At 40.4% G+C, this 12,498-nt stretch overlaps 1 protein-coding gene across 1 annotated transcript; it reads left to right on the forward strand.

Annotated features, from left to right (window-relative positions):
• Positions 1-10,623: 10,623 nt before the first annotated feature.
• On the forward strand, positions 10,624-12,495 carry LOC134221710 (uncharacterized). The gene has a single exon (XM_062700896.1). The coding sequence runs from the start codon at positions 10,624-10,626 to the stop codon at positions 12,493-12,495; it is 1,872 nt and encodes a 623-aa protein (XP_062556880.1).
• The last annotated feature ends 3 nt before the right edge of the window (positions 12,496-12,498 follow it).

A 12,498-nucleotide genomic window follows, 5' to 3' on the forward strand; every position in this document is an offset into this window, starting at 1 on the left:
CAATGGGATTGTATTAACTCGTCTTATGACAAGTGAAGACATTCCACTAAAAGCTCAAAATAATTTTCTTATCATTATTTTTCAGATATGTCCAAGTCCTTATTAAATGGCATGCATTACACACTTAAGCATTATTTAAACAAATGTTATGAGGAGAGATACGCCACTTGTTGTCATTTTTAATCCATTGTAAAACACGACGCACACAAACCATGTCTATTAAAGGACTTGAACACCCATTTCGATCGGTCATATAGTCGATCAAAAATTATTTTGAAAGATGATTCTAAAAAAATATTTCTGGCGGGTTTTTTATGACATTTCGGTTAACTCCGATTTTACAGGATTACCAACAGAAAACGAAGAAACTTCCTAAAGAAGTTTCCAGAAGGAACTTTGATGCTCCTTGTATTAATGCAAATAAATTTCCACATTTTCCAAAGAATAGGAATAGGAATTCCCACAGATGTTCTCGGAAGATTTTCCACAGATAATTTGGAGACTTCTGCACTTCAGCAGATTCAAGGGCAGTTGGATTTTTGCAAACATTTCCATGAAAATTTCCGGGAGAATTTCCAGAGGATGACCCGTAGAAATTTCTGGGATGAATCTGCGCACGAAAGATGAATTTCTACGGGAGTTCTAGGAGTTTTTAAATGAAATTCCAGTAAGAATGGTCTTTTAGAAAAGCTTGTTTCAAGAATTGAAGAAGAAATAACAGACTTATTTCTGTTGGAGTTTACGCAAATTATTCTGCCAAAAAGTTTCTGCGTAAAAGTTCCTTCTGAAATTTATAAAAATATTTCTCTGGAATTTTTGAAGGAATTTACGCTTGATTCTGACTTAAAAATCAACGGAGTTTAAGCTTGATATGAATTCAAATATTTGCTTTACAAACGTTTTATTAAAAAACGGAGCTTCATTTCTAATTCCTTAATATCTACGCAAGTTTGTCTTGTGATCAATAACTACAACAAAGCTGCATAATTAATTACTTCAAAAGAAATTGCGGTTTTGGCAGATTTTTCAATATTTGCCACGTTAATCTTTAATCAATTATTATCAAATCTGGCCTCAACATTCATTTGTATATCAACGTACCTTGTACCGAATTTTATAAAGTTCTATCAACAAAAAAAAGCCCTGACAATAACGGAACAAAACATGCCAAAGCCATCATCTAATCCAAAAAGCAAAGCTTATGCAAATAGTTTTGACTGTTTAGTTCTTGTTCCCTTAGATTCAGTACTTCTAGTGGTAAATAAGGCCATTAAGAAGGGTTGTAATACTTTCTGTGGTTTTATTAGTCCTATTAGCATTTTGATAGAAACATATGTTGCAGTTTAAAATCATATTTGAAATCAGTTATATTGCAAAAAAAAAAACTTGAAGAGAAGACGTTCAATAAATTGTTATACAAAAATTGACATATAACGTGTATTTGTTTAGAATTTAGATCTGGATCGCGCGGATTTGGCGCTGAATGGATTTCAAGTCGCGCGGAAATGGCGCGGATTTGATTTTAGTCGGTGCGGATTTGGCGCGGAAAATATTTACAACCCTGATAACGCCGTTGACAGCCCAGCTTTCGCAATGGGTTTTTCTGTAATGAGCCACCAGGGGCTTAGACTGACTTAGCGACGAGTGGTAAGTTTCTGTAGCAGTTTGCGTCGGTGATGGTTGCAGCTGCCAGGATTGTGCTTTTCAAATTGTGTAATCGATTATCATTTAAAATAATGTAAACCTAATTAATACCAATTTAATGTCAACAATGAAATTCAATCGGATGTTTGGCATTGTTACCAATGCTTCGAATCGAGATACAATTATCGAATGATTCTTACTCTCTAGCGAGTTTTTATCAGTTGGTAATTTGGACATGTGAACGTTTGAGAGTGTTGTTCATCCTCGATTATTTGAAAATTTTATTTTTATCCTCATTTTCAAATGTTGGTCCAAAAATTATATACATCACCAGTTATGCTCACTCAATCTCGGGAGCATAGGATAAACTTCGAAAGTAGATTCAGGCTGGGCTTGAAAAACGCTTGCTTTGGTCTCATCGCACAGAATAGTCGAAAACCTGTACATTACATACAGCTACGTAGTTCAACGTCACCTTTGCGTACAACCCGATTGGGTTGAACCTTTGAGTTTTTATTTAATTTTCCAACAAATTGTTACCTATATGGATTCGCTTTATGCGTTAAACACATTGTACTCTGTAGGTTGTCTTTGACGTTCTTGATAATATACCAATTTGATTTCATCGTTGCTGTTCATATTAATGCTAAAGTTGTGGAGTGTCTTATCTTAATTCGCAGGGCTTCAATTAAGATAGCTCAAATTAATCTGCACCATTAAAGAACAGCAATGATTAATTTCTGTAAACTTATGCAAATTGGCAAATCTCAAGTGGCTTTGATACAGAAACCCTATTTCCTCAAGGGTAGCTTCTACCTATGTATCCTTCGGCCAATGTCCTATTTGGCCAAATGACCCTTTCGGCCGAACGACCCTTTCGGCCAAATGACCCTTTCGTCCAAATGACCCTTTCGGCCTAATGACCCTTTCGGACAAATTATCCTTTCGGCCAAACTACCCTTTCGGCCAAACGACTTTTTCGACCAAATGACCCTTTTGGCCGAACGTCTCTTTCGGCCAAATGACCATTTTGGTCAAATGACCCTTTCGGCCAAATAACCATTTTGGCCAAATGACCCTTTCAGACAAACGACCTTTTCGGCCAAATTACCCTTTCGGCCAAACTACCCTTTCGGCCAAATTACCCTTTCGGCCAAATGACCCTTTCGGCCGAACAACCCTTTCGGCCAAATGAAACTGTCGACCAAATGACCATTTTAGCCAAATGACCCTTTCGGCAAAATGACCCTTTCGGCCAAACGACCCTTCCAGCCAAACGACCCTTTCGGCCAAACTAAACATTCGACCAAACTACCCTTTCGACCAAATGACCCTTTCGGTCTAATGACCCTTTCAGCCGAACGATCCTTTCGACCAAATGACCATTTCGTCCAAATGACCCTTTCGGCCAAATGATCCTTTCGGCCAAATGTCTTTCGGCCAGATGGGTTTCGGCCGAAATGTTTGTTCGGCCTAGTGGCATTTGGCCAAATGGCTTTCGGCGAAATGACCCTTCCCCTACTTCAGAGAGGTTTTTAGTATATCAAACATGTTTTGAAAAAGATTTTAGTATGAAGTTTTGCTACTGGATATATTCCCATATCCTGACGGGATGTCACTGTAAAGTTTAAGTAGCAAAGAGTTTTAGACCCACACACTTAGTTCAGCTCGGCATATTTTGATTCTTTTGTCGAGATCCGCACAGCCGTGCGCTCGGTTTGTGACTTTCTGCTGATATCTCAGCTGAAAAATTAGTTTGTTTACTGCGGCACTCAAAGGAGCCACTGTAAATATATGTTCATTCAGCCGATATTCCAGCAAACGAACTTAAACCGAGATTTGCACAGCCGAGATCGGTGGAAAAATTTAAGTGTGCAGTCTGACCTCATTTCTTGTGAACTGCTTAGAACGTGTTATCTGTGAAAACCCAAATACCAGTGGAAAGGAATCACTCCGGGCAAACACTATTGATGCGCGTCCTGTTTACTTGACGTTTGGGAAACTGAATGAGGCAAGGTATAACCACAGACAAACAGACATAACACTCGTCAAATTTCCATCGTTCACTGATTTACTGGTCAATTCAAATAATCATTAGTTGGCCAATCGGACACTAGTGGCGCTCGCATCGGATTTGCTCGAGTTTGACATTTGCTCACTACCGCCATCTGGTTCGTGATTTGCCCAACTAACTGAAATCAACAGATGTCGTTAGTGTTTAAACGACGATGAATTTGATGAGTTATTGTTCAATGTGTTATGTCTGTTTGTCTGTGGTATAACATCGACTACTTGGATACTTATTTGGTCTCACGATGAATGTACATAGTCAAGTTATTCAGTCCACATGTTCAGTTAACATCATAATGTTTGCTAGTATATAAGCTAGTTCTACACATTATCGATCATCACATTCGTGATGACTGTTTGGCAAACATGCCTCTTCATGTTAATCAACATGCTACACAAGGTTGTCTACGATATCGAGAAAGCATACTCAATAATGGCGGTTTTTCTACCTATGGATTTTCCGACGGCTATCTGACATTGATAGAGGTTTGTACATTACTACCTTATTCGACCTGATGCAAAACGCTCTTCAGGTAGTTGGAAATTTGTGTCGCCAATATGGCCTTTCAGTTAATGCGAATAAAACATCTATTGATCCGTCTAAGACGAATTAAGTACTGTCCATTTAATTCCACCAGTTAATTGCAATTGATCTTTTCACGGTAAAACGTAACCGTAATGGTATTCGTTCATTACATCTTTTTGGTTCTACAATCACTGATGAGGTAATGTATGTTGGTCTAATTTTGGATTCAAAACTTTCCTGGACTCCCAACATTGAGTTTAGAATCAAAAAGGCGTATATGGCTTTCGGCCAATGCCGACGAACCTTTGGTAAAACTTTGGGTCTTGAACCCAAATATATCAAATGGATTTACATAACAGTTGTACGACCAATTTTGGCTTATGTATGTCTTGTGTGGTGGCAAAAGAGGGGAAGTGAGGACAATTTAGTCTAAATTAGGCCATCTTCAAAGGATGTGCCTAATGGCAATGACTGGTGCGTTCTCTTCCACTTTCACGGCTGCTCTCGAAGTTCTCTTGGACGTGGCCCCACTACACATACATTCCAAACAAGAAGCTTTTTCTTGTACTTACCAACTATGGGTACTCGGTTTTATGGAAGAGAATCCTGTAAACCGCAGTTCTACACACACTTCGTTGTTACCGCTTATGGTTAATTGGGACAAAATTTTCCTTGCTTCAAGTGATCTCACGCACGTTGGTAGTTTCCCTTTAGGATATTTACAACACAATTCCCCTCGCGGGATGAGTAAACATCTGGCTAGTTGGAGAGAAGTATGTCGGACAGCATTGTTTGTTACACTGACGACTCCCTCCTCGAAGGTAGAGCAGGTGCAGGGGTCTATTCGCGTGAGCTGGGATTGGAACAGACACATTCACTGGGTAAACACTTCACTGTATTTCAAGCGGAAATATTTTCCATCAGGTGTGGAGTGCAATTTGCACTGCAGCAACGCATTATGGGCAAAGTAATATTCTTCTGTTCAGATAGCCAAGCATCTATTAAAGCTCTCGCTTCGGCCAACTCAAGGTCGAAGTTAGTAATCGCATGTCGAACTCAAATTGAGGAACTGAATTCAGTTAACACTTTACACCTTTTATAGGTACCTGGTCATTCTTCCATAGCTGGAAACGAATTGGCTGATGAGTTGGTCCTGAACCAGCTATTCCAATATCCAAGTGTTGAGTCAAGCTTTTGATCAACTCTTGGACTGTCACTCAACACAATTGGCGTTGGAGTAGTCTGGATTCATGTCATCAAACAAAATTGTACATCCGGGAGCCATCTTTGATAGTAGCAAGCTATTTATCTAATCTGTCTAAACAGAATTGCAGTGTCTTAGTCAACGCCTTGACAGGTCACTGCCGACTGAACTATCATCTGGCAAATACTCAACACGTTGAATCATCTGTTTGTGGTAGCTGTGAATCCGATTATGGAGTTCCAGTTCTTATCATCTGCTATGTAACTGCTCAGTATATGCGCAATTGCGTTTCCGAAAATTTGGTAAACACTTACTTAGGGAAATTGACTTCAGAAACCTGAACCTTCAGAGTATTTTGTGGTTCATAACCCGTTGTGGTAAGGAGCTATAAGCTCTTGTACGCTTATGCGTTGTATGCCCTCTTCAAGGGCCCTTTTCCAAACATTCCCTTTGTTCTGCCATCCACATTCCTTTTAGTTTTGTTCACTTCCTTTTCCATCTGTGAAGGCGAAGGCATAAATCTCCCAAATTCAGGTGAACGTGCACCTGGAGCCGACGTTCTGATACCTGATATGAAACAACCGGTGACACGGCGTTGCTCAACTTCTTCGAAAGAGTTGCTGAGGAGACTGCTTCTGGTAGATTCGCCGGTATTTAGAAGTCCGAAAAAGCATGTGTAGTGTGTCTTGAATGCAAAAGACACATTTTGGTGCTATCTTGCAGGCGTCATCCAGATGCTGTTCTACACACAGTGTTTTATTGCAACAATACTGAGAGGTGCGACCCTGCTGCTCGCAATAAACATAGTTCTCATCTCCAGTACGCACAGCCGAACGGTACATGAGGTTTCACTTTCCATAAGACGAGTTAAACCAGTTTCATTTAATACCACCACTATTTACATATACATATTGACATGTAGTCATGTGTTTTGGCCCCATGTATCACATTATATGAACGTCTCATTTTGCGGTCATTTTGTTTTTTATGACACTGTCCATTAATCAAGAACTGTAGTGCAGCCATTATCATACGAATTGCAAAAATATTTGTATCGACCTTTATTTTCAACCTAACAAGGGTATTAATGTTGGTCAATAATTGTTTACTTAACAACCAAAAAAGAACAATAACAAGCAACGAAAACTTACCTAATTTGTTTTCACAGCTAGCAAAACAATCCTTCTCGGTAACGATCCGCTGATTATTTCCTACATGGAACAAAACCAACTCTTCTCTTCCAATCACTGTTTCCGTTTCTTCACTTGGTCGCCGAGAACAACTTTTCGTTCTTCCAATTTTCTCTAATTGTTATTTCACCATTGAGATTGGCAAGGTTAATGGCAATCGCCTCGCTGTTGGCTGGCTGCTTCTCCGAAGTCGGGGCCAAAATGGACAAAACTCGGCGTGGCAACCCACTGGCCCCACTGGCAATAAATATCAATTTACACTTGTTTTCCGCCCCACACCACCCGGAACGCACTCGATTGGATCGCGCCGAACTTCAGTTTCCAATAGTCGAACCCGACCCGCCCGACCGACACCTTCTCGCCGGAACTAACCTACACGGTTCGGGCTTCGGTAGCCAATAAAAACGAAAGCGCACTTTTCTTCGCGGGGATTTTGCGAAGAATTTGACCGGCACCCCGGAGGAGGGCAAGTGATGGGAAACTTCTGGGAAATGCTTGTCTCGAGTTTCGAATTTATTGAGAGTTGTTTGTCTACCCAGAAGCTTCGCTAGATTCGGCTGATGGATGGGCGAAGAAAGCGGCGAGGACTGTTAAATAGACTTATTCATATTTTTTTAAGTTTATTTTTACTGAACTTTTTTTTCATAATGGGAACCCTAAGTTAAGATTCTGATGCCAGATAGGCCTATTGGAAAATATACGAATGATGTCCATGCTATGTTTGAAGCAACATATCTATCTTATTCAGAAAGATTACTGCTTCTACTTATGCATTCGTAACCGTATGAACAAGTCTGACGTTGTAGTACTTGCCGAGATAAAAGGTCAGCCTCACAAGCGGTGGTGACGGGGAATGTTGAAAAACTTGAAACATTTGTTCACACCTTTTCACTTTCGATTTGCGACTAAATGGCGTTGCTGTTATTTGATTCTAAAATATCGACAATTTCGGGCAATACTATGCTCAACTGATTGTATTTGAAATATCTATATTAGTATATTATAATACTATATTTATATTTTTAATAATAATACTATATATACATTTTCAAATGTATCGTCGAAGTATTTCGTCAAAGGTGACATTCATTGTAGGTACAGTAGATGTTCGATATCTGTAAGTCATTTAACTGCAATGCTTTTTAATTGCAGTTCGAAAGTTGCAACAGTTTTGCAGTTATCGGACCAAGGACATATGGCTTTACGGTTTTACGCTAGATATATGCGAGGTAAAGCGTATTTTTTGTCAATTGTGCCGATTGAATATTAGCTCGAATTAAAAGCTAAATCCTTCAAATTTCCGAAGAAAAGTCTTTTGAATTTCTACATTTTTTTCTCTGTAATTGAAAATCTCTATATATTTAGTCATCAGTATCGTCAAAACAGAAATTTTCTACTTGTGCCAGTATTACATAAAACTATCTAATGACACTTGAAACGATTCAGCAACGATTGTTTTCCTCTTGTTTTGCCCATCAATTTGGAACATTCTGTACTTGTAGCCAAATGGGAACCCGTAGAGAAAAACGGCCTTTGCTGTCGGTAGTTGATAGTCCTTCGCTGGGGTGAAGATGGATGTCCTCAGAAAACAAACTGTCTTCGCTTGGTAATGCTGTGGGGGGAGAAAATAGATGAAATTTTCGCTTCAGAATTGAGAAATCGCAGTTCAAATTGATTTAGGTGCTGATGTATATTGATATGATGTTGGTGTGATGTTTTGTAGAGTCAAATTAATTACCCAATAAGGTAGGATTTGCCGATAATGGCTTTGGATATTGACATTGACAAATATTTGTCGATTATTGCTGGCGAATGAATATAAAGTCTGTGAATTGAATGAATATAAAGTTGGAGTACGCAATGATTAATTGAAAGTCGATAGGCAAACGAATGTATTGTTCAAATATTGGTAGGAAATTGGCAATAGGCACCAGTGTTGTGCTGAATCATTATCAGACGATAATTATTTCAAATTTTCAAGTGGAAACTTTTCACGTTAAAACAGTAAGCGAGTTGTCGCCGGCGACAACTTCTCAAATCTTTGTACTCAAACGATAATAAACACAGCATTTTCGTTAAAACATTAATAATTAATAATATCAGCTAATTGTTAACAGTCCCGTTATATCTTCTATATGGCGTTATGAACTTATGGTAGTGAGGAAAAGAGTTCAAAATGTAACAGTAAATGCTACAAATCAAGATACGATTTTCAAACGATTCTTAATCGCTGGCGAGTTTTTATCACTCGATAGTTTAAAAGTAAGATCGCGGGTAACTTTGATCATCCTCGATTTTTTGAAAATTTGATTTTTCCTATCCCTTATTAAAGATTACAAATTCAATACCAATAAAACCATAATTATTAAGCACAAAACAAATTCAAAACCAATATTAATTAGTTTCATTCACAGGAAATATCAATGAGTTTTACCCAGCTAAGTGAAGAGAGACTTTGCTTGCTACACGAATTTTGGATTCCGATTGAACGGTAGATCCTTGTAGGGGAAGCAATCGCGTTGATACTGATGTTTATCAATGTAGTGCAAGCAAACAAGCGTGGTGTTGTCTTTTATATTAGTCCCGGATCAGAACTTAACACATTTCACGGCCACAACATAATAATCAATCACCTTAATCAATGCTCTTATTCCAAGAAGATATCGACAAGACAAGTAGACAAGTAGCTCTTCATGAAGCTTCACATATCCGAAGTATAGCTGTTAAGAATTGAATTAGCCCAGAATAGAATTGGACCATCCTAATGTGGAACTTGATTAGGAAAGATAGTTCTCTCACTCCATCATAACAAATAACTTTTATAATCATCGTATAGAATGATCGCACCAACGATCGTAGCAGCGTAGGTAGAATCCAACCCAATATCGTGAGACCGTGTGCTTCTCATATATCAAGTAGATAAGAGCCAGATCGAGTCAGTCGCAAATAAATATCTAAATCGAACGCATCTACCCCTGTATCGTACTCTATACAAAAAAGAGCAAATAAATCGCGTAGTTTTCTTACACCAAGACCGGACCAAATTAGTTTAATTTCGCTACATAAAAGTTGGTCCTTCGAACCGGATAGTTTGGTGTCGGTCGAAGTGTCGTTAGTCGGTTCGCGGTTGAGTGGAATTACTCTCCGTAGTGTAGTGATAGTGTCGGACTTTGCGACTATCAAATCATAATTAAAGTGGTCACCGTGATCAAGTGACTGATAGCCCGTACGAGAATTGGCTTAGGCCATGTGGCAGCAAAGTGCTAGTGTTTTAACTAGAACGTGGATGAAGTGACCGCTAATCTTTAACGAAGTGCTCGTACACCCTGGCGAGAATCTGGTCTGTTCGCTCGGTTGACAGATAAAGTGGACAATTTTCACTTGGAAAGTGCAAAGGCCAATTAATTTGCTTCCTGTCCGGGTGATCGAAAACGGACTGAAAGAACGATTGTGTTATTAACTGCTAAGTGACTGCATACCCTGAAGTGGAAAGGGAAAGAAAAGTGATAAATCCGCATAGGTCGGCAAAAGGAAAAGGTGAACGTATCCTGAAAGTGTCCTGAAACTCGCGCCAAGTTGGAGTGTGGTTATCGTGGCTTGGGTATTCCGAACGCGTGGAGTTGGCTTGGCTTGGGTTCATCCATTCAAAGTGGGACAGACTCGCTGACAAAGAGGTTTACGCAGGGGTCACTGCCATTTGCCCTGTTGAAGCTGATGCCTACTGTAAGTAGAGTGCATGTATGTACTAACCCTTTCATCGGATGAACTTTTGGCGTTCTGTTTGTTCGTTGACAAAAGAGCTTTGGTTTGCGGATTTGCGAAATAATAACATTAGGTGGTGGTTACGCTTTGCAAGTTTGTAGTTGGATTTGAGCGTCGATCGCTTTACAGCTTGATCGTTCTGAGATCGCATTGAGAAACTGTAATCACACGATATGGCTCCTTCTTCGAAATCGCTTCGCAAACAAGAGCGTTTTTGCTTAAACACAATGCAGAATTTGTTGCTATTTGTGGATTCCTACCAAGAAGATAGGGATAAGTTTTTGGTCGAGGGCTGGAAGAATAGATTGCAAGAAACATCCGAGCAATTCCAGTCTGTTCGCCTGAAGTTGGAGTTAATTGACGAGGATGAAGATGATGAGGAACGTGAAGCAGCGAATCGTAAGATCCGCGATAATTTCGAGAAAGGTTACGTGAAGGTTCTTGGCTTTCTGGCAGCTGCTGAGCGAAGGGCAAATCCGCCATTCCATTCGGTCGTTCAAGCTGTGGCTTCTGGTTCCGGAAACCCAAACTCTGTCCAATCCAGAATCAAGTTACCTGAGGTCAAACTTCCTTCGTTTGATGGTACTATAACTGATTGGCTACCGTTCAGAGACTTATTCAAAAGTCTTATAGATTCCAACCCGAATTTGTCCGACGTTGACAAAATGTCCTACCTGGTAGGCTCGTTAACAAAGGAAGCCAAACGTATTGTGGAGGCAATCGAAATAACTGCTGCAAATTACTCGGTTGCCTGGGACCTAATCCAAAAACGATTTGACAATAAGAAGCTCGTAGTCAAAACGTATTTGGATGCGCTGTTTTCCATCGATCCAGTCAAACGAGAATGCTACGATTCTCTCGTGCGACTAATAGACGATTTTGAACGGAATCTCAAAATGGTACACAAAATGGGAATTGACACTGATAGTTGGGGTGTAATATTGGCTTACATGGTTTACACTCGCTTGGATTCTGCCACACTCAAACAATGGGAGAACCACCATAAGTCAACTGATGTTCCAGAATACAAAGACCTACTCCAGTTCCTGAGGAGCCATGCTACGGTACTCCAGTCTATCGCACCGTTGAAGTCTCGATCTTGCGATCCCCCTCCAACAGCTCGCTTACAGAAACCAAAGTTTAGCAACATCCATTCCGTCGTAAATGCTCCATCGAAGCCATGTCCGTTCTGCAAGCAAGTATCGCACTCCGTCTTCAAATGTGACGTGTTCCGCAACGCGTCCGTAGCAGAAAGGTATGAGCTAGTGAAGAAGAAAGGACTTTGCCTCAACTGTCTCTCGCCTGATCACCAGATAAAAAACTGTTCTTCCACTGCATGTCGTGTTTGTGGGCAAAGGCACCACACAATGCTACACCAGCAAGCAAACAATCGCTATCCCAACCAATCGCAAGCTCCGAAACAAATCACAGTCCACCCAATTCCGAACAAACTCAGAACACGGAACGCTAGAAGCCTTCAAAACACTTCATACCTGCCTCCAGTGCCAGCCACTCCAGTAGTCTCACTTTCTGCCGCTACCCCATCGCTCAGCCACTGTTTCACCTCCTTGGTCGCCGACATTCGGTCAACGGTGCTACTGCAAACAGCTCTAGTCAAGGTCGTTGATTCTAGCGGTAACGTACTGTGGGCCAGAGCTCTTCTAGACCCAGCCTCACAGCTGAATGTTATCTTCGAACGGTTGGTTCAGCGATTACATACACGGAAGACCAAGGACCACCATAGTATCGGGGGCATAGGAGGTTTCATAACAACAGCAAACCATTCCGTCTTCCTCAGAATTCACTCCCACTGCACTGATTTCAGTGCAGATTTGAAGTTTTTCGTCCTGGGTGAAATAACTCGTGATCTGCCTTCTAACAACGTCGATCTTTCCACATGGCAATGGCCATCCGATTTAGAACTCGCCGATCCTAAATTCCACGAGCCAGCCTCCGTAGATATGATCATCGGAATGGAAATGTACTACGATCTACTTCTGGATGGTTTCGTTAAGCTGATTCAAGGCCTGTGCTCCAGAATGCCACTCTGGGTTGGGTTGTTTCCGGTAGAGTTGGTCTACGCCAACCTCCAAATCTAATCA

This window comes from Armigeres subalbatus, chromosome 3 (genome assembly GCF_024139115.2).
Source record: "Armigeres subalbatus isolate Guangzhou_Male chromosome 3, GZ_Asu_2, whole genome shotgun sequence".
Taxonomy (NCBI): domain Eukaryota; kingdom Metazoa; phylum Arthropoda; class Insecta; order Diptera; family Culicidae; genus Armigeres; species Armigeres subalbatus.

What these genes read in the sequence shown, in the direction of transcription:
- LOC134221710 (XM_062700896.1), top strand. Translation starts at nt 10,624, where the DNA reads ATGCAGAATTTGTTGCTATTTGTGGATTCCTACCAAGAAGATAGGGAT.